We start from the raw sequence: 23,933 nt of genomic DNA on the forward strand, positions 1-23,933 counted from the left end.
AATGCGGTAGATGTCAGCAGTGACTTTAATAACAAGCAAGAGTTTGATGATCGTGAAAGCATGCTCACATGGATTCGTAGGAATGCAACTAACCTTGGCTGTGGTGTGGTAATAGGAAGATCGGATAATGGTGCGACAAGATTGGGTATCCCGAAACAACCGACATGAAACCACCTTCTCAAACCGATTAAGACAAAGGGTGCTCTGAAGAAATTGAAGCCTACATCGAATGACAACTCGACTACATGGGCTCCTTCATAATGTGAGCACATTGATAAACTTTTTCCCGACTCACCGACTCCTAAATCTCAAAAATCTCAAACAAATTCAAACAAAGGAGCTTGCATAAGCAAACCGCCTCCGACACCTATTCCACCAAAAATTCCAATCATCGAAGAGATGCCTATTCCACCAAAAATTCCATTCATCAAAGAGATGCTGATTTTTATGCACAAATACATTGAGCGGATCGTCAATGTTGCAGGGGACGGTAAATGCGGTTACCGGGCTGTCTCGGGGTTGTTTGGTAATGGAAAAGATAGCCATACTCTTGCCCGTTATCAACTTATCCAAGAGTTAAAGAAGCATAAAGACTCGTACATGCGGTTATATGGAGAAGAAGTTAAATTTGAAGCGGTTAACGAAGCTCTTGTTCCTTGGTTGGGCGCTTATGCGCCGGTGTCAAAATGGATGAGATTCTTGAAAATGGGACATCTTATTGCATGCGCGTATGATAGTGTGTGCATTGACTTGACACGTTATGGTTTTTTGGAAACCTTCTTCCCTCTCCACACCGCACCATCAACAAATCCAAATGATCACATCATGTGTATTGGATGGCTTTCAAATTCGAGTCATTTTGTGCAAGTTTACTTGAAACCGAGATGCCCCATACCTCCTACGTCACCGGAATGAGTGCTTCATCATATCAAAGATGCCAAGACGTTGCCGGATCTTTTTGTTGATAGGATGCACGAATTTGAAAGATTCAACAACATCGAAAATGAATCAAATAAGGACAATTCAAAATTAGAACCACCAATAGATTTAGCCGGCGATAGTTATTTTGATGTGTTTTGTAGTTTTAAAGTGTAATATATGCACTCTTTAACATTGAAATATAATCATTTTTTGTCAATTATAAATTCTAATGGAAGGTTTAGTATGTGTTTATGTCTTTTTAAATTCTGGACTACATTATAATTCTGTTATGCTAAATAAACTAATAGGGAAAGTTTCATAGATGTATCTACGGAAAATTTGCAAATTATGAGTTTTTTTCGTAGGTTCACCTATGGAAACAAAATATCTAGGTTCCTTCCGTGGATATACCTACGGAACATTCTGTGACAGAAAATGGATGGTCCATATTCACCTAAGTTTTCTATAATTTTGGAGTTTCTAATGTTGTATTTCACACAAACACAAATATGTCTCAATATAAGTACAACGTCCGTTGGTATGTCGCAAGTGTCTCCTACTCCGATGGTAGAAGTGTAACGCCCCAAATTTAATTAATTGGTTAATTAAATTAATTAAGGATTTAATTAATTGAAATTGTCGAAGTTGGGAATTTACCGGAATTAATCTAAGGAATGTAAGTGAATTATTATATCGTTCGAGCGGTTGAATGGAAAGTCAGATTAAATTCGTTGGTTAATCGGAGAAATAATATCAGGGATATTATTAATTTATTGGAGTATTTGTTTAATTAACTTGGTTGGTGACATTAGTAGTTTGGAGGTGTGAATATAGGCCCATTAAGGAGTTTGTGATAATAATAATAATATTGTGAAGTAAAAGGAAAATATTAGGTTTTGGGCATCAGTAAAACAAAATAAGGGTTTGTAGAGAAGAGAAGAGAACGTGGAAGTGTTTGTGCAGAGAAGAGGAAAAGAAAAGAGATACGAGAAATATGCCTTGAAGAGAAAAACGGAAGAATTACGCGAAGCCGGAAAACTTGGATTCGACCGGAATTGTAGAGCGGACTCCGAATACAAGGTAAGGGTGGGGTTCTTGCTCTATAAACGGGGATATGATGGACCGTATGTGGGGTTTAGGAAATTAATATTATCTTTGTGTATTGGTATGATTTTTGGTGTTTGTGATGTTGTTGTGTGAATTTTCTAGAAATTGTTTGTAGAAATGGTTCATGTGTGGTATTGAATTGCACTGTCGGTGAATTATAATCGATAAGTGATTTTCTGTGTTGAGAATTAATTGATGATGTTGTGGTGTTGGATTCTTTTGAAATTGAAATTTGTTGAAATCGTGTCGGCGTGGAATACTGAGACCGGAATAAAAAAAAAATTAAATCTGAAAGAAGAAAATATAAAGGGACGGAGGCCACATAGCAGGGACGGACGTCCCGTAAGCATTGAAAGTGGGGAATACCCACTATGATTGGTGGCGGGCGTCCCACACGTCCAGGACGGGTGCCCTTCAATGTATTAATTGAGAGAAAGGGGAGTGTAACCTTATGATTATTTTTCTGTAGCGATTTGATATTAGTGTCACATTGATATTATATATGGCAAAGTGGTTTGTATAAATTAGTGTCACATTGATAGTTATATATATGATAATTATATTCTAGCACTTCAAATTACCAACATACTGTAGCGACACGATACAACTAACTTTATAAGATATGCCACTCTCATGGTACTGTGATGTCACTTTGATATATACTGTAGCGGGAACATATATAAAATTCATTAGCAGTATATGTAGGTTACTAACATGTTAATGGAGAATTCTAAGTATAGTTTTCTAATAATAATTATAATAATAATATTCTTAGGACCTTTGAGTAAGAGATAATATTGAGTTATTTGGCCAACTTAGGTAATTTTCTATTTTATTAGAGTTGTCAATAGGATTGTCAGAGTGCTTCCGAGATATTTAGAGTTAAGTCTAATAAGCTGTAAAGATTAAAATTGAAGGTATTTGACCCTTTAGAGTTGTTCTATTATTACTTAAGTCAGACCATTAGGTTTATAAGAGTTACTCTTATATGTAAGAGTTATCAGTAGAGGATTTTTGGTCACTTTAGAGTTGTAAGGATTATTGTAGAGTTGTTTAAAGTTCCTTGGAAACTCTGTCGAGTTATAATTATATATCGTTATAATTTTTTACAAGTTAATAATATAGAATAAAATTAGGAGTGTTCGGGAATAATTCGATAACCGTTGTGCTTGCGGTATTTTTGGTGATGTTGCGACGTGACGTATTTTTGTGAGTTTTGTGAAGTATGGCGATGCTTGCGTGAATTATTTGTGATGAATTATTGTTGTTGAGTTGTCGTGTGATATATTGCGATGTTGCGGTGAGTTTTTGTGAATTATTGCGAAGCACAGGATTTAAGGTGACGATTGTTTATCAATAATTATTGATATATTTTAGCGATGTAGGCGAATGCCTTATGCGACGTTGTTTTGTGATTGATTGTGATTTGTTGCATGTCATAGTGTCTCATGAATTGCATGTTGTAGCGACGGCCTGGATTGGCAAAACAGCGACGAAGGCTTATGCCTGTTTTGATGCCTCTATTATCTGGCAATTGGCGATGGGGGCTGAAGCCCTGGGTACCACATGCATGTGCATTTGTTAGAGTCGCATTTCATTTGTGTGATTATGAGTTTATGCGTTGTGATGTGTGAACTGATGTGAATCGTTGTGTATTATGAATATGAGATATGTGAGATATTGTGACGTGTGTTTTTTTTATTTAAAACGGTGAAGTAAATTAGACGGTAATGATTATACCGCAAAGTGATAAATATTATAACTTGAACCTGAATATACTGTTTATCATCACCCTATTTATATGGTTTGATATCTCACCCCTTTCTTTTGTTTCGCCGTTACCTTTATACTGGTAACGTGCAGGTGATAGCTGTGATGAAGATTTAGACATTGTGAGTCGAGTCGGTGGTCGCTCTGATACGTAGCACTCGGGGGGATAAACGATTGCTTTATTATTTGTTATGTTTGCTGAATTTTAGTGATGTTTTACTTTGGTTGTGACTCAAAGTTATTTGTGAAGATGCTATGATGATTAAACTGAAAATAGAGAAGTTTTGTGAGTTCCGCTGCGAGTTAAAAATGTTTATTTTGATAAAATGATTTCGAAGATTAATTAAATTATCATTTTAAATTCCTGTGCTATGTATCTATACGAAGGTAAATAAGCCGTAATTGTTTTCGAATGACGAATATGTGACACCTCAAATGAATTTGTTTGGAATTTATACTCTGATTTTCCGTATAATTTATCGGGTAGATTTGGGGTGTTACAAGAAGACCCAGACGGACGTTCAAACTCAACGAGTACACCTCGCTCGATGTTATCATTGACGAAATCCACTACCGTCTATCTTACGGTGACAAACGAAAGGTTGTAAAGCTCGAGTATGTTCACCTTCATTTGACAACAGAGGGAACGTCGTTTACAGCAACTCTGAGCTCAAGAACCGAGCGGATGTTTTGGCGATGTGGCGAACGTATTTCAGTTTTAAAGAGAAAATCCCGCTCGAGTTCGTAGCAACGGTGCAAAGAATGGTCGAGCAAATCTTAGAGACGTGCAAGTGTCCAATGGGCTATTGAAATGTACTGTTTAATTTGCTGTTGAAATTATCGATGTAATGCCGATTTTAATCTATGAATGTTGTTTTTATCGTTGCAAATATTGTTTTTCTGCTATTCTGTATCTGATTTATTCCGTATATAAACTTAAAGAAGTTTTCTGTATATGTATCTACAGAAGATTTTTACGCAAATATAAAAAAAAGTATTTCTAAAGGTACATATATGAAAATAAAGTGACATTTTCTAAAGCACACATGGTGCATAAAAAGTAAAAACCCAAAAAATAAAATGTGATAAGAGAGTTTCTCCCGAAAAAAAGAATGAGCAAATAAAGAGAAGGGTATATTTGAGTAAGCTGTCATAAAGACGCTGACGGTTCTGTACAATCACAGTGGTCATTTTGCAATCCTGTATAATCCTTGACCAATACTGTTGGTTTTGAGTCAAAAAAAAAAAAAAAAAACACTGTTGGTATAAGTTTATGTCTAAAGACTAAAATCAATGATGTTTGAATATCTTTTATCTTCATGTTATTTTGAATAAATAATCACTACACATAATTATATAATATTCTCTCATTAAGATAGCCTACCTTTAATTTATCTAAACTCTAAATTCTAAATTTTAAATTTAAAACTATAATAATATAATTAAATTGATTAAGAATTATTATAAATCTCTTCCACATAACTCTAAATTTTGATTTTTTTTGTTTTTTATTATTATTTTTTTACAAATCTTATGATAAGTCTATATCATTCTTATGATAAGTCTATATCATGTCTGAAAGAGAGTAGACTAAGGTATAGAACATGGAACCAAGGAATAAAACTAAGGAATATTTTTATTTTTTTTTACCTAATTATCCTTTTTTATCCTAAGTACATTCTATATGCTGTATGGATAAATTATTCCACAACAAATTGAATAAAAATGGCTAGAAGCTCAATATGCTCCAGCTCAGTAGTCAGGTACAAATATTCTAAAAAATAGTGAGCAAGATTTTGCTCTGTATATAAAACGTTTAATAGTGACTATATTAAATCTTATTCTACAAGGATCAATTACTCGTGTATACAATTTAATACAGTGGAAATACAGTCACAGTAATAGTGAATTAATAGTGACTATTGTTATAACTTATCAAAATGGGTTGAGTTGGTCATGTCGATCCATTTAACCCATCATCTTTTATGAATAAGTTGTATCTTTTTCAACTTGTCATTACTAGTTACTTTGTGAGGATGATTCATTATATTTTTAGTGTTTCTCTCAAACTTTAAGAAATTATAAAGCGTCAAGCGAATATGGTCGCCCATTCGTTAGCAAAGGCGGCTAATTCTTGGGCTAGACGTAGTCGTATCTATAATATTCCTCCTTGTATTGAATCTTTAATTAATAATGAAAGAAGTTAGTTTTGCTTTGCTAAAAAAAAAAGAAATTATAAAATTCTCTCATTTTGCACACCAAAGTAATTTTATATATATATATATATATATATATATATATATATATATATATATATATATATATATATATATATATATATATATATATATATATATATATATATATATATATATATATATATATATAAAGCAAGAAATGACTAAATAAGTATATCGATATTTGGACACACCATTCATAAAATAATATTTAGAGGGCAAAAACCCTTTTTAATGTATGTTTCGCTCAGTTTTTATCAATATTTTCAAAATCGGATCGAATCGGTTGTTCAATCGATTGAATTGGGAATCAAAAATAAATTTGGTTGGGTCAATCTTTTAAAATTGCTAGTGGGTCAAAACCGGAATAAAAACTGAATTGAACCATCCAAAACCATTCGAATCAAAGAATTGGAGTCAGTTTTATAAAACCGTCCGGTTCAAAAAACTACATCAAATTGGCCATTTTTTAAAAAAAGTTTATATCTTAATATCGAAACTTAATATACATTTCTCAATCACAAAAAATAATTTTGTGTTTTTTATAATTATACAAACTTCTTAATTTTGTCACTCCGTTATAATTTTTCTTTCAACCACACTTCATCATTATCATGCCGTCTCTTTCAATCTTAATCACGTTGTCCAAGTCAATATTAGTTATCGTTCAAGTTAATTCTCAAGGATTGGTCTAGTGGTGGAGGCTTGGGTCTTGAGAGTGTGCTCCTCTCAAAGTCCTGAGTTTGAATCCTACTAGGTGCTAACAATCCTTGTGTTGGACCAGACTCTACAGAACTCTGCTTTAACTTTAAACGAGACTCCCGCTAGTGGACGGTGGGATTTGTCCTCTTGAATTAGTCGGTCGCAAGACCGGATACCAAAATTTAAAAAAAATATCATCCTTCAAGTCTATTTGTTGTTGTCAATTATGGATTGTTTGTAGTAGTTCAACTCGACTTTATTTTTTGTTGTTTAATTAATTATATTGTATTATTTATTTTTTTATATTCTAATTTATTTAATTTAGATATTCTTAATTATTTGAATTTTATTTTAGTTATTATATTCTATTATTTTAATTTTGGTTAGGATTTAATTTAACATATTTTATTGTAATTTTTTAATTTATTCAAATTATTCTTAAATTGATATTGAAATGAAATGTACTATGGTGTTTATATTTCATATATATTTACTCTGCTTGGTTGACGTCTATGTAGGACATCAGTTAAAAAGCTTGTCCAATTTCAATACAAATATGTTGTAATATGTCTTAGAATTTTAAGTGATAAAATGAAAGAAAACATATATTTAAATTGTTAGAAATTAGAATGTCACATTTAAGCCACATCCTATCCTATGTTTTTACCACTAAATTAGTGTATATTACTATCAAATACTTTTCATAGTTCGTAGTAATATTAAACAATTTTGAATTTAAAATAAAAAATACAAATCTAAGTTTCTTTAGACTAAATGATAATCACTTTACAACTATAGCAATCAATTTCTATTGTTAATATTTCTGATGATTAATTCTTAACTTAATAATTCATAATAAACATTTACTTATTTATTTATTTACTTATTTTAAATAATACACAAATTTTTAAAAATTAATAAAATGTAAATCCTAAATATAATTAATGAAATAGAAATAAATAAATTAATATTTAATTAAATTACTATCAAACTTATTTATTATTATTATATTTGAATTAATTAAATGTTTTTAAAAATTATTTTTTTAACTGATTAGTTATTTAATTTGAATTAATTGATTATTTTAATAATTAATTAAATATTCAATTTGAATTAATTAATTATTTTATTAATTAAATAAATTACTATTAAATTAATTAATTATTATTTAATTTGAAATAAATAAATATTAATTTATGTGTTATTTAATTTCTATTAAATATCATTTAATTTATATCTATTTGATTAATTATTTTTAGGATTTAAATTTTATTAATTTTATTTTTAAATTTATGTATTATTTAAAATAACAAAATACTTATTGAAACTTGCAAAAAAGTAAAAAAATAAATATTTATCATGAATTATTAATTTAAAAATTCATCATTAGAAATATTAACAATTGATCAGTTCAATGTGACTACCATTTAAATTTAAAGGACTTGGGTTCGAGATTAATGGTTACAAATTTTGTATTTCTTTCAAATTAAAAAATTATATAATATTACTATAAATCATGAAAATTTTCTATCACCAATGTGCATTGGCGTATTTTTGTTTTAACTTCAGAATTATTTAATATTACTATAAATTATGAGAATTATCTATCACTAATGTACATCGACCTAGTGGTAAAGATATATGATGTGGTTTAAAGGTCTTTGGATTTCTTTTTGATATTTTTAAATAAGTGTTGTTTAAAAATAAAATTGAATTTACAAATTAAAATGAATTTAGTAATTAAAAAATAAAAAATAAAAAATAAAAAATAAATTTAACGTGACATTTCACTCACGGTTTAAAACAAAGAAATAAATTGATTTGAGAAAATATTAATAGAGGGACTAATATGGTATGGTTAAATTTTGTAAGGAATTAAATTGAGTCTTTTTTTTTTAGAAATTAATTTGGATTTTGAATGAAGTCAAAATATGATGGAAACATGAAAGATTTGTTAGGAAAAAATCTAAAACCATTTAAAAATGATGATGGTGCATAGTTTTTAACTAACCCGAAAATTAAAAAAAAAAATTAGGTAACAAGGAACAACCGTGGCCAAAAGTAAATAAAATAAAAAATAAAAAAGTTTAGGCAACAAGAAAAAACCGTTGCCAAAAATAAATAAAATCGTTATCTATAATATTACAAACCGGATAACTTGACTGCAAGTTATCCGGTGAAGAAAAATTACAAACCGGATAACTTGACTGCAAGTTATCCGGTGAAGAAAAATTACAAACCAGATAACTTGACTGCAAGTTATCCGGTAAAGAAAAATTACAAATCGGATAATTTGATTGCAAGTTATCCGATGCACTTTGGTAGGCGTATAAAATGGTAAATATTAAATAATAAAATTATTTTATAAATTAAAAGAATAGAATTGGAATATTTTAAAAAATGTAGAGGTAAAGGGATAATAGTAAGAGAAAAAGGGATATGCACTGACAGTGTAAAATATTTTTACACTGTCAACCAATCACAACCATGCATCCAATTAAAACATAATTTTAATTTAAAAAATTAATATGACATAGCAAATGTAAAAATTTTGATTGAATGTATGTATAAAGTTTGTTTACACTCTCAATGCACTTCCTTTAAACTCTAATAGTAAAGGTACGAGGTATAATTTCATAACAAAGTGAGATGAAATATACTGGGTTGGTTAGTTTGTCCATCTTATTTTAGATGAAAAATGGGTTGGCCTCGTCGGATCACCCTATTTAATCTTTCATTTTAGATGGAAGGTTGTTTATTTGAAAATGTCACCGCTTATTTGTCCATTTTGTCTAATGGCTAAAAAAATATGATAATGATAAGGTGGATTTTTATTCGAATTTAAGTAAATAAAAGAGTTATTTTTCCAATTTTATTTTTTTTATAAATTCTAATCAATTTTCCATTTGTCGCATTTACTTGACCCACTTAGAAGAAATGAAGAAAAAAAGTAACTTATTTTAGATTTTTGAATAATAAATATGAATGAATAATTTCCATATTTTTATTAGTCTCATTGTTTACATATTTAACTTTTCTAGTTGTTTTTTATTTATTAACTTTTTTTACCCTGGTCTACAATTGTTTCTTGAAACATTTTATTTTAAATTTTTTAACAAAATTTTAACATGCCAACTCGTCGGTCGGCCATAAAATCAACTTCATAGTTAATCCGACAAGTTAATAAGAGTCAAATGAAGTAATGTGAGTTGACTCGTTTGAATTTTTTTTTTAGTTTTCACCATAGTATTTGGTCCATAAATCGAATAATTAAGTTTATAGGTCAATTTTAACATTAAGTAGTTTTAACTCTTTCTTAATTGCAGTTACAGGGATCGAACCGTAATCCTTCTTATCAAGTTTAAAGATAGAAGTGTCATCCACCTTATTAAATTCAATGTCTTTCCCTATTGAATATTTTTATTTAACAATAATTTTATTTTCTTAGATATAGAATTCATTAAAGTAAAACAAAACCAAAAATTGACTGTAGTTGTAAATTTATTGACAATTGATATCTTTTATAAATTTAATCTTTAAAAAAGATAAACATAATTATTTATTACATATTGTAAAAAATATTCAACATTCGGGCTTCGGCCCTTTATATATATATATATATATATATATATATATATATATATATATATATATATATATATATATATATATATATATATATATATATATATATATATATATATATATATATATATATATATATATATATATATGAGCATATCAAGTGAGAGCATTTTTAAATGAGAGATGAGAGGAAGAAATATCAATCATTGAATTTATCAAGAGAGAGAAATTAATAGCCTCATTAATGCATTAACATTCTCTCTCTTGACGAATCCAATGGTTGATATTTCTTCCTCTCATCTCTCATTTAAAAAATGCTCTCACTTGATATGCGCCATATATATATATATATATATATATATATATATATATATATATATATATATATATATATATATATATATATATATATATATATATATATATATATATATATATATATATATATATATATATATATATATATATATATATATGAATTAAATTATATCATGCGCATCAAATTTAGATTGGTTAAATTTATAATTCTATAATCAAATAGCCTACCATTTGCTTATATATTAAAAGTATACTGTACTTTAAATTAATTTTTTTAAAATATTAAATTGAAATTATTTGATCAAGCATTAAAATATATATAGAACACTCTCACTTTTTTCAAACCAAGAATATTATAGTGGACATATTGAAAACAAATAAATAATTAAAGAAGTTGCAAAATGAAGTGGAGATCATGGAAATAATTGAAACTTTTTCCACTTATCAACAATAATTAGTGGAAATCAAGTTGGTCTAATTAAAACACTCCTTTATGTGGTAGCATACACAATTTAACCAATAAGCTAAGCTTTACAAGCATGATCAATTTTTTGACTTAAACATATTGAACACTATCACATGTAAAATCTATCCAAAATCAAAACTACCTTTGATTCTTTAGTAACACATCTTTTGCTTGTAAATTAATATGTGGCCATCTTTATGTGACAACAACATCACCACTCTAATGATTTAGTTTCGTTCCGAGACTAAGAAATATCGTGCAAATCTTATTAATAGATAATATTTAAATAATTCCGTATATCTGCACCTTCTCAACCCGAAAATATTTGTTTATTTGTCTATGTTTTTTTGAGTTTAAAGACGTCTGTCTACATCTTCTGAGCCTGAAAACGTCTGTCTGTCTGCGTTTTCTAATTATGAAGACGTTTGAAATGCTCGTGAGCATGTGATTTTTTAACTCGCGTAGATTTTTATATATGAAAAAGAAAACATGGTCATTTTCTCTCTGCATGCATTTTGAATAGTAGAATTAGTGTCCAATCCAAATCACTTTAAATTCAGAACACTCTTTCAGAATCTTGATGAGAACCTATGTTGGCTGTGAAGTGATCATATCCGGTGGCGCGGTACGGTCACTTTCCGGCATAAACTAGCCACCATATCATCCTAATTCCATCCGTTTTGAAGCATAAGTATCTAAGGATATTATAGAATTGTGCTTTACAGCATCAGAACCAGCATATCAACCAAACAAACTCCTTTTTTTCTTTCAACATATATAAATATCATCTTGTGTTTTCATTCATCACTCATCAACAAAGAAACTCATCATCACTCATAGAAACAAAGAGCGAAAAATGGTGAAATTCTCAAAGCAATTTGAAGGACAAGTCATTCCTGAATGGAAAGAAGCTTTTGTAGATTATTGCCAACTTAAGAAGGATATTAAAAGAATTCAAGTTCTTAACAATATCAACAATGAACCAAACAATCACCAAATGATATCTTCACCCTTTTCATTACTACGAAAATTCTCTTTATTCGGACATCGCCAAAGAGACCATGAACCAATTCAAGTAAACTTTTTATTTTATAAGATTATGAAATATGAAAATTAATACTATTTTTTAAATTATTTGACTCATAATTTCTTTTGTTTATTTTTTTTAGGTTCATAGGAAACTTGTTTCTTCAACAAGTAAAGGCGATACGTATGAGACACAATTGTTGGAGCAATTTGCTGACACTGATGCAACTAAGGAATTTTTTGCATGTTTAGACCAAAACCTTAACAAGGTGAATAAGTTCTATAGGACAAAGGAGAAAGAGTTTCTAGATAGAGGAGAGTCATTGAAGAAACAAATGGATATTCTTATTGAGCTCAAATCTGCATTCATGGAGAAGAAAAATAAAGGAAGCTCTTCTCAATATTCCAAGGAGGAAGAATCTGTCTCATGCACATTTTCTAGTAGTGGTATGTTATCAACCTTATCTTTTAATTTTAACAATGTGAACATTTAGTGTGTTTATAACATATGTGAGCTGTTTGGATGAGCCTGTGAAAATTATTTTTTGGCTTATTTCTATAAATTCTCTATAAGACACAACTTATAAAAATGGTTATAACTTGTATGGAAATATTTTAAAAATAAATTATACATAAACACTTACGTGATAAATACAATAAGCATGTAATAATTAGAGTAGTCTCATAAATGGTTTATATGGTCACTCTGGTACGAAATGCTGACACAGACACCAATCACGACATTAACACTAAAACGACGTATATAATTTTAAAAAATAGAAATGATTAAATGTAATCAAATGTGTTAGTGTTGTGTCAGACTCGGAAATATACTGAACGTTGAACATATATTTTTTTAAAGTTGTTGATTTATACGTATCAAGAAATGTCGGTGATATAATATTTTGTATTCTGGCTACAGAGGATGACTCTGTTAGGAGCAGCAGAGAGCAAACATGTGATTTGGAGAAAATAGAAGAGGACTTCACTCAATCAAATGAAGAGGAAAAATCAATGAATTTGAAATGGGTGGATGGTAAACTGAGGACATTATCTGGCCATATGGTTAGTTCCAAAGGAAAGAATGTGAAGATAAACATTCCTTTGACAACTCCTTCACAAACTTTATCAGAAATTAGTTACCTTGTGATGGAAGATTTGTTCAACCAGTCTTCAAAGAAATCTAATCCTGAAAATGGTGTTCTTCATCTTAACAAAACAAGGTTACATCATGCTGAAAAAATGATCAGAGGTGGCTTCATTGAGCTTTATAAGGGCTTAGGATATTTGAATGATTTTAGGTATAGTTTAGCTTTTTGTTTTTATAATGAAGTTAAATTAAGTGTTGAATTTGATGTGAAAAATAATCATGTTTGCTTCATCTTGTTGATATTTTAGGAACTTGAACCTGCTTGCATTTCTAAAGATTTTGAAGAAATTTGATAAGGTAAAGTAAATTAGATAGTACTAAAAGTGTGTAATATAAGTCTCTCCAAATCTTAACTCAAATGGCAGAAGTCGATATTGTTAGGTTAGACGCCATCACCAGGGTTTGAACCCTGGTATTCATGAATGTGTGTGAGTTTCTAATAGTTATTATCACTTCGTTTAATTATGATTTCTTCATTTTCAGGTCACGGAAAAGCAAATTCTTCCAATCTATCTCAAAGTAGTTGAGAGTTCATATTTCAACAACTCAGACAAGGTAAGCAATAAACACACAATCAAAACCATGAGAAAAAAATCTTGCTCCCATCATGTCAATCTTTAATGAAGAATATATTATCATGTTGAGATGTTGGCCACTACTAGTATCCTTGCAACTCAATGTGTTACCAACAATATTAAGTGGCCAAAAATCATATGTTACATGTCTGCAACAAAACATGGCCTAGAATCAAGCACATAAAAACTAGATATGTTTGTCTAAATATTTGTCACTTTCTTGGTTTTAAATTATGGTTGCAGTTACGGGTGTTGAGATCCGCATTGCGGCCGTTACATCGTGAATTTTGATTGAGAAGAGTTTGGAATACACCTTTAAACAACACTTTAATGTTAAAAAATTTCATAAGTAAATTGAATTTTCGGGTTTTAAATTTTGATTTTTGACGAAAATGTTTTAAGAAACTTGGGTGAAATTGTCTGATACAGTCTCTAATGTGAAAGGATGTGTGATTTCAAATCACACTGCACTTGTGATCTGATGTGGCTGCGGAGACTACCGCATCAATAATATTGTGGCCGCAATTTCGGTTGAATACCGCACTTTAAAACCATGGTCACCTTACACTTTTGATATTTTAACAAAATTCATATTATGTGCGACATTTAGAAAGTAGTTTTATTTTGGACTTTGCTAACCATCTTTATTAACTTGTTTGTTCTAAACATGGTAGGTGGTCAAGCTAATGGATGAAGTGGAGGAATTATTTGTCAAGAACTTTGCTAAAGATGATCATAGAAAGGCAATGAAATACCTTAGACCAATTCATCATAGGAAAGAATCACATGCTTTAACTTTCTTCATTGGTGAGTAACTTTTAGCCTCTTTTTTATTTTATCTTGTGTTTGTATTTATGAATCATTGTGTTAAAGAGCCTTTAGGTTTGTTTGCATTGTGATCACTAGCTTCCAAAGAAAACAAAAAAAATGGAGTCATGGACCCCTTTAGTCACTAGCTCCTCAACTGATCCCACTTTTCTCAACATCATGACTTTATAATTTTGTTCACTTTTTTTAAAATATTTGATGTCCTTTTTACAAATTCAAATGTCATAGAAATGTTGTGTAAACTCAGGGATGCACATTAAGAAATTCAAATGTCATAGAAATTCAATTTGTCTATAGAAACTTATGGAGTTTAATAGAGATACACATTAAGAAGTTTTTTTTTATACGTAGACGAAGAGGTAATAACTACTAGAAACTCATAGATTCAATCGTGAGTTAGGGTTCAAACTCTGGTGTTGGCATTCAACCTAACAATATCAGTTTTTGTCATTTGAATTAGAATGTGTTAACAAATTCCTTAACAAGTTACAACCAAAATTAACTGAATCTTTCTTATAAATTCAGGACTATTTACCGGATGCTTTTTGGCACTTTTTGTTGGATATGTTCTAATGGCTCATCTTACTGGACTCTACAAAAGACACCAAAATTCACTCTACATGGAAACTGTCTACCCTGTGCTTAGGTAACTAAAAGGGCTTTAATTTCATCGCATTGTTTTCATATTAGTGTTTTCAAAACCAGACCGGTCGTTTGGTTCAACCGCGATCCATTCTTATTCTATTAGAACTGGATGGAACCACGGTTTGATCCCTGGTCTGATTTTTAAAACAATGTTTCATATATGTTATATCAACGGTACTACTTGAGCGGAAAATAAGTCATATGTTTCTTTATGATTATGCAGTGTGTTCAGTCTCATGTTTCTACATTTCTTCCTCTACGGATGCAACATTTTCGCGTGGAGAAAGACTCGTATAAACTACAAATTTATTTTCGAGATGGCCCCGACTAAGGAACTAAAGTACAGAGATGTATTCTTGATTTGTACAATGTCAATGACTGCTGTGGTTGGAGTCTTGTTTTTTCATTTGACTCTACTCACAAAAGGGTATACCTATGCACAAGTTCAATTCCTTCAAGGCCTACTCTTCCTCGTAAGTTATCGATTTTGTACATCGCATCAACATCATTGTTACAAATTCAAAAAATGCGCATTTAACACTATAAATAAGTTTATACACGTGCATTCAATCATATCTCATCAGAGTAAGATGTTATCGTCTAAAACGTAACATAATATCTTATCGTATTTATTACATGTGCAGGCATTCTTACTATTACTTGTTTGCCCTTTCAACATTATATATCGGTCAAGTCGTTACCACTTCCTCCGTGTGATAAGAAACATAATTTGGTCACCCCTTTATAAGGTACATAGAAGTAAAACAATAACATTTTTTTGGTTAAATCGTAACGAAATATTGTTTTGGTCATAATCTCAATGGATTTTCTATTTCTCTTCCTAGGTTGTGATGCTGGACTTTTTTATGGCTGATCAACTTTGCAGTCAGGTAAAAAAATATTGTATAGAAAAGTATAGAGAACTTAGAGTTACAAAAAATAACAATTATATTAATGGCTACATAATTTCTTTATAGGTTCCAATGCTAAGGAACTTAGAGTTTATGGTATGTTACTATATAACTGGGAGCTACAAGACTCAAGATTATGGATACTGCATGAGAGTGAAAAACTACAGAGATTTTGCTTATGCAGTGTCCTTTCTTCCATATTATTGGAGAGCAATGCAGGTAAAATACCTTTCTTTAAAAAATCGTGTTTAATTGCGTTCAAGTGGATGGTTAATGAGTTGCGACACTTTCACTCTTTCGATTAAGAAATGCGGAGAACTAATTGATGTTTCTTAATTTGTTTCTAGTGTGCAAGGAGATGGTTTGATGAAGGGGAGACAAGTCACCTTATCAATCTAGGGAAATATGTTTCAGCTATGTTAGCTGCAGGAGCTAAAGTTGCTTATGAAAAAGATAAAAGTGTTGGATGGTTATGTGTTGTTGTGATCATGTCAAGTGTTGCAACTTTGTACCAATTGTATTGGGACTTTGTTAAGGATTGGGGTTTACTACAAATGAACTCCAAGAATCCTTGGTTAAGGAATGAATTAATGCTAAGAAGAAAAGTCATTTACTACTTATCCATGGTACATAAATCATACCATTTTTCTCTCAAATTAGTATATTATAATACTATATAGTACCGACACTTCAGATTAAAGGCATGTCTGATGTCTGATACATTATATCAATTATCAGACATTGACACAATATGGACATGTATAAAATATTATAATACTATGTAGTACCGACATTTTAGATTGATTGTGTCTGGTATCTGATACATTATATCAGACATTGAGACTTGACATGTACAAAAGATTATAATACTATGTAGTATCGATACTTTAGATTGAAGGTGTGTCTGGTATCTAATACATTGTATGTATCAGACATTGAAACAATATTGACACCTACAAAACATTATAACATTATGTAATACTTGTACCTCAGATTAAAGATGTGTATGGTGTCTGATACATTATATTAGACATTGACACAATATTGACACGTATAGAAGATTATAATATTATATAGTACCGACGTTTCAGATTAAAGATGTGTCTGGGTCTGATATAAATAACCAAATGTTTTGCTTATGCAGGTATTAAATATCACTCTGAGGCTTGCTTGGTTGCAAACTGTGCTCCATTCAAGTTTTGAAAATGTTGACTATAGAGTAACAAGCTTATTTTTAGCAGCACTTGAAGTAATTAGAAGAGGACTATGGAATTTCTACAGGTACAGAATCTCTATGACAACACAAAATGCTTAATTTGTTTTGTTTGACACTTGTACCATTTGCATATGATACATCACTTTCAAATGTTTTTTTCTTCAATAAAAACAAATTATTTATTTGATTCAGATTGGAGAATGAGCATCTAAATAATGCTGGAAAGTTTAGGGCAGTGAAGACAGTGCCACTACCATTTCATGAAGTGGAGGATGAAGAAGACTAATAATGATGCCAATTGGCATTAATGTAGCATTTGGATGATTCCAACACTTCATGGAGAAGATTAGTTATCCTCATTCTTGTTGATGTAACATTTGATCAACTTGATTATTTTTTTTCAGTGGATTGTAGGAACATCATCCACATATGTATACACAATTTTCATTAACAGTAAATAAAAATTTAATGAGAAATTGTAATGATACTTAATATCCTAGTGACATCTTGTCTTCTAGTAGATTAATTAAATTTAATCAGAAAGTGTAATGATACTTAATATCCTAGTGGCATCTTGTCTTCTAGTAGATTAATCACTTCTTTTTTGATATTGACATTACTTTTTTTTTTTTAATGTTAAGTCGATAATGTTAAATTGAATGACATTACTTTTAAGATTTAAACTCATGTACTTATAGCTATGAGCGTGAGTTTCTAATAATTTCTTTTAATAACAATAATATATTAATAACGGATGAAATACTTGGGTATTGAGAGTGCAATTTTGCATAACTAATTCCTAATTATAATTTGTTTTTAAATTAATTATTCCATTAGACCAATAATTGCGTTATACTGGTTACACATACTTATTTTATTTTAAGCAATTGGGTGTTTATGAACTCATTAGTGTACAAGATGTGAATAGGAATTAGTTTAAATGTATTTATTTAGTGTAATTACCGATATAGCCCTGTAACCTTTATATATACGAGAAATAATAATAAGAAAAGCATGAAGCCAAGAATTATTGACATGGTATCAGGTTTTCGATCAAACCTGTGAGTCTTAGGTTAATCTTGGCTTTATTCAGCGACACCCCACTGGGTCGCTCTTGAAATCATCTCGGTAGATCTCGTTTCTCGGTAATTGAAATCATCTCGGTTCTCGGTAATCTCTTCCAAGATTGCGATTCTAATCTCTGGTGCTTACAATCGTGTTTCTGGTAGTGCTCATAAGTTACAATTTTGTTATTCCTCCTTGTTTGCAAATTGTGTTTGCTTTGATCGTGTTCTCGTATCGGTGTCGGCAAGTATTCTGAATTAGGGTTTTGATTTGGTGTCGGCAAGTATTCTGAATTAGGGTTTTGATTTGGTGTCGGCGAGTATCCTGAATTAGGGTTTTGATTTGGTGTCGGCGAGTATCCTGAATTGGGGTGTTGATTTGGTGTCGGCAAGTATTCTTCAGTGTTCTGTTGGTGTTTCTTGTTTCACGTTAACAAAATTGTTACGTTAACAAAATTGTTCTTAAGTCATCTCTGATATTATGACTTCCGAAAAAGAGAGAGATCATATTTGTGTTTGTTTTACCGGAAAGAATTATCTTGTTTGGGAATTTCAGTTTCGAATGTATGTCAAAGGGAAAGGATTATGGAGTCACTTGGACGATGTCTCTTTGGCACCGTTAGAGACAACTGACTTAGATGCATGGGAAATAGAAGATGCTCAGATTATCACTTGGATTCTCGGTACTATTGATCCTCACATGATTAATAATTTGCGATCTTTTTCAACTGCTCAAGAAATGTGGAACTACTTGAAGCGTATCTATAACCTAGACAATGCGACCAAACGTTTTCAGTTGGAGCTAGACATTGCCAATTACAAACAAGGCAATCTGTCTGTTCAAGAATATTATTCTGGTTTTTTGAATTTGTGGACAGAACACTCTGCGATTATACATGCTGAGGTACCCAAGAGTTCTCTCGCGGATGTCCAAGAGGTCTATAATACTAGTAGGCGAGATCAATTTCTCATGAAGCTTCGTGCAGAATTTGAGGTTGTCAGAGGTGCCTTGCTGAATAGGAATCCTGTTCCTTCTTTAGATACATGTGTCGGTGAACTTCTCAGAGAGGAACAACGTCTTGCTACTCAAAGATCCATGTCTCATGATGTTGTCATTTCTGAGTCTTCTATGTTTGCATATGCTCCTCAGGGTAGAGGTAAAGGTCGTGATATTCGACATGTCCAATGTTTCTCATGCAAACAATTTGGACATTTTGCTCAGAGTTGCAGTAAGAAGTTTTGTAATTATTGCAAGCAGCGGGGCCATATTATCTCTGATTGTCCCACTCGTCCTCCACGATCAGCACAACGGTCGGTGCAAGCATTTCCTGCTAGTACAAGCTCTACAGTTGGTCCTTCCATCACCAATCCATCTAATGATGGTGCTCTCCAACCTGAAACAATCCAACAGATGGTATTTTCCGCTCTTTCAACCTTGGGAATTCAGGGTAAGTCTTCGAATGTTTCCTGCCCGTGGTTTCTTGACTCTGGTGCATCCAATCACATGACAGCCTCTTCTGAATACTTGCACAATTTACATTCTTACCATGGTAATCAGAAAATTCAAATTGCGGATGGTAATGCTCTCTCTATCACTAATGTTGGTGACCTCAACTCTGACTTTCGGGATGTGTTTGTATCACCTGGACTTGCTTCCAATTTATTATCTGTTGGTCAATTGGTTGATAATAATTGTAATGTAAATTTTTCTCGTGATGGTTTCCTTGTGCAGGAACAGGTGTCGGGGAAGGTGGTTGCGAAGGGGCCTAAAGTGGGAAGACTGTTTCCACTTCAGTTTATCTCTAGTCATTTATCTCTTGCTTGTCATAATGTCTTGAATTCTTATGAGGACTGGCATAGAAAATTGGGTCATCCTAACTCTGCTGTTTTATCTCATTTATTTAAAAATGGTTTGTTGGGAAATAAAAATGTTGTTTCTAATGCCTCTCTTTCATGTTCTGTTTGCAAATTAGCTAAAAGTAAAACACTTCCTTTTCCGTCTGGTGCTTATCGGGCTTCCTCTTGTTTTGAAATGATTCATAGTGATGTATGGGGTATGTCTCCTGTAGTTTCTCATGCTCTCTATAAATATTTTGTCACATTTATTGATGATTATAGTCGTTTTACTTGGATATATTTTCTTCGGTCTAAATCTGAAGTGTTTTCTATGTTTAAGAAATTTCTGACATATGTTGAAACTCAATTTCATGAAAGTGTTAAAATTTTTCGCTCTGATTCTGGTGGTGAGTACATGTCTCGTGAGTTTCAAGAATTTCTTCAACAAAAAGGCATTTTGTCTCAACGATCTTGTCCCAATACCCCCCAACAAAATGGGATGGCAGAACGCAAGAATCGTCATTTGCTTGATGTGACACGCACTTTACTTCTTCAAGCTTCTGTACCACCCCGATTTTGGGTGGAGGCTCTTTCCACAGCTGTCTTCTTGATCAATCGTCTTCCTTCTACGGTTATTGATCTCGATTCTCCTTTTTTTCGTCTTTTTAAAATTCAGCCTAATTATAATGATTTACATACCTTTGGATGTGTTTGTTTTGTTCACTTACCTCCATTTGAAAGGCATAAGCTTGGAGCGCAGTCTGTTCAATGTGCATTTATGGGGTATAGTCACTCTCATAAGGGATTTGTGTGTTATGATGTCACTAACCATCGTTTTCGTATTTCTAGGAATGTGACATTTTTTGATAATCAGTTTATGTTTCCATGTGTTTCTCCTGTCATGAATGATACTGTTACTCTTCCTAAGTTTTCTATTATGCCTCAATCTATAGAACGCTATAAACCAGGTCAAGTATATGTCAGAAAACACAAACAGCAGGTTCCCACACCCCTTCCCGATGTTGAACCGCCACCTGATCCTGTAATGGTTGAACCACGACGTTCTGGTCGAATATCTCGAGCACCGGATAGATATTCACCAGACAGGTATGATTCCTCACATACTTCTCTGACTGCCACACTCTCTAGCATATCTATTCCTACTTGCTATTCACAGGCTGTTAAAGATGTACGTTGGATAAAAGCAATGAATGAGGAACTTCAAGCTCTTCAAGAGAATTTCACATGGGATATTGTCTCTTGTCCTCCTGATGTTAAACCCATTGGCTGCAAATGGGTGTATTCGGTGAAATTGAATTCTGATGGGTCCCTCAACCGTTTCAAGGCTCGCTTGTAGGGCTGGCAATGAACCAAACTAACTCGAAAATAGTTCGAAACTCGATTCGAAAATTAAATCGTTGAACTAGGTTCATGAACCAAATGAGCTGAGTATGAGCTAAAAACTAAGTTCGTTAACTAAATGAGCTGAACTTGAACTATACATGGTTCGACTCGTTAGGTTCATGAGTCAACTCGATTGTATATTTGCTCTAAATCTTAGTATCATATTTTATCTTAATCTAACGGATTTAATTGATAATTTATATTCTCTAGTGAGAAAAATATTTCTACAAATAATTATGCAAATAAAATTAACATCTTATAAATTCTAATCTTATAACTTTTATTTTATTTCTATATTTTTTAATTAAAAAAATATTAATTTAAAATGTCCAATATATATATATATATATATATATATATATATATATATATATATATATATATATAGACTTTAAAAAATTACTTTTAAGTTCGTGAAATAAGCGAGTTGAACCTAACAAGATAAACCTAACAAGTTGAATCGAGATTTTCGTGAACTTCTAACAAGTCGAGTTTGACCTGAAAAAATAGTTCGAGATAAACTCGAACTCGAACTCAAACTCGGCCAATTCTTAGCGAGTCGAGTTTGAGCTGGAAAAAAAGTTCGTCATGAACTCGAGCTCGAACTCGAACTCGGTCAATTCTTAACGAGTCGAACTGAGCTGAGGCGAGTTCGACTCAACTCGACTCATTTCCAGCCCTACTCGCTTGGTTGCCTTAGGAAACAAGCAGGAATATGGAATTAATTATGATGAGACATTTGCATCGGTTGCCAAAATGACATCTGTTCGTACGGTACTCTCTATAGCTGCTTCTAACGGGTGGACTCTTCGTCAATTAGATGTGAAAAATGCTTTTCTTCATGGTGACCTGGCGGAAGATATTTATATGACTCCTCCTCAAGGTTTATTTCCGTCATCTAAGGGTGTGTGCAAGCTCAAACTCTCCTTATACGGTTTGAAACAAGCGCCTAGAGCATGGTATGAAAAATATCGCTCCACTCTACTTGGGTTTTCCTTTACTCAGAGTCAGTACGATTCTTCTCTATTTATTCATAGAACATCTACTGGAATTGTCCTACTTCTTCTGTATGTTGATGATATGATTATTACTGGTTCTGATCATGCTTCCATTCAAAGCCTTAAACAGCAGTTACAAGCAGCATTTCATATGAAAGATCTTGGTAATTTGCATTATTTTCTTGGTCTTGAGGTTCATTCTACATCCAAGGGCATATTCCTCCATCAACACAAGTATGCCACAGATTTAATTTCTATGGCTGGTCTGCAATCAGCTAATCCAGTAGATACTCCTCTTGAGGTTAATGTTAAATATCATCGTGATGATGGTGATCTGTTGCATGATCCCTTATTGTATCGTCAACTTGTGGGTAGCCTTAATTACTTGACTATTACTCGCCCTGACATATCATTTGCTGTTCAACAAGTAAGTCAATTCATGCACTCTCCTCGCCACCTACACTTGGCAGCAGTTTGACGTATAATTCGTTACTTGAAGGGAAGCTCTCATCGTGGTTTATTCTTTCCTACTGGAGTTCCTCCTAAATTGAGTGCTTATAGTGATGTCGATTGGGCAGGGTGCCCTGATACTCGACGATCTGTCACTGGTTGGTGCATGTTTCTTGGCTCTTCATTGATCTCATGGAAAAGTAAGAAACAAGCAAGAGTCTCTAAATCTTCTACTGAATCTGAGTATCGTGCCATGTCTGCGGCTTGTTCTGAAATAATTTGGCTCCGTGGTCTTTTGGCTGAACTTGGATTTCCTCAAATAGAGCCAACTTCACTTTATGCTGACCATACAAGTGTCATCCAAATTGTTGCGAATCCGGTTTTTCATGAACGCACCGAACATATTGAAGTTGATTGTCACTCAATCCGTGACGCTTATGATGACAGAATAATATCACTTCCTCATGTCAGTACTCAGTTGCAGATTGCAGATATTCTTACCAAGGCTGTTCCGCGTCCACGTCATCAGTTTCTTGTTAGCAAATTGATACTCATTGACAAGCAGCATCAATTTGAAGGGGGATGTGAATAGGAATTAGTTTAAATGTATTTTATTTAGTGTAATTACCGATATAGCCCTGTAACCTTTATATATACGAGAAATAATAATAAGAAAAGCATGAAGCCAAGAATTATTGAGACAAGATACCGTGGTCTTTGGATT

At 31.8% G+C, this 23,933-nt stretch overlaps 2 protein-coding genes across 2 annotated transcripts; both read left to right on the forward strand.

Moving 5' to 3' along the window:
- Window positions 1-399: 399 nt before the first annotated feature.
- LOC131645808 (uncharacterized) lies at window positions 400-915 on the forward strand. Its single transcript, XM_058916019.1, has one exon. The coding sequence runs from the start codon at window positions 400-402 to the stop codon at window positions 913-915; it is 516 nt and encodes a 171-aa protein (XP_058772002.1).
- A 10,979-nt stretch (window positions 916-11,894) lies between these two features.
- LOC131641994 (phosphate transporter PHO1 homolog 1) lies at window positions 11,895-18,029 on the forward strand. Its single transcript, XM_058912290.1, has 14 exons — window positions 11,895-12,181; window positions 12,276-12,579; window positions 13,055-13,433; window positions 13,531-13,579; window positions 13,766-13,837; window positions 14,532-14,664; window positions 15,211-15,331; window positions 15,554-15,803; window positions 15,975-16,079; window positions 16,176-16,220; window positions 16,308-16,460; window positions 16,589-16,867; window positions 17,386-17,522; window positions 17,650-18,029. Exons 1-14 carry the CDS (start codon window positions 11,963-11,965, stop codon window positions 17,741-17,743), a joined length of 2,340 nt encoding a protein of 779 aa, XP_058768273.1. The 5' UTR covers window positions 11,895-11,962; the 3' UTR covers window positions 17,744-18,029.
- Window positions 18,030-23,933: the final 5,904 nt, after the last annotated feature.

Source organism: Vicia villosa, linkage group LG1 (genome assembly GCF_029867415.1).
Source record: "Vicia villosa cultivar HV-30 ecotype Madison, WI linkage group LG1, Vvil1.0, whole genome shotgun sequence".
Taxonomy (NCBI): domain Eukaryota; kingdom Viridiplantae; phylum Streptophyta; class Magnoliopsida; order Fabales; family Fabaceae; genus Vicia; species Vicia villosa.

Bases quoted from the DNA above. Each gene is read 5' to 3' on its own strand.
- LOC131645808 (XM_058916019.1), top strand. From the start codon at position 400: ATGCCTATTCCACCAAAAATTCCATTCATCAAAGAGATGCTGATTTTT.
- LOC131641994 (XM_058912290.1), top strand. From the start codon at position 11,963: ATGGTGAAATTCTCAAAGCAATTTGAAGGACAAGTCATTCCTGAATGG. The intron at 13,838-14,531 runs GTAAGCAATAAA...TAAACATGGTAG, and splicing joins ATTTCAACAACTCAGACAAG to GTGGTCAAGCTAATGGATGA. The intron at 15,332-15,553 runs GTAACTAAAAGG...ATGATTATGCAG, and splicing joins ACTGTCTACCCTGTGCTTAG to TGTGTTCAGTCTCATGTTTC.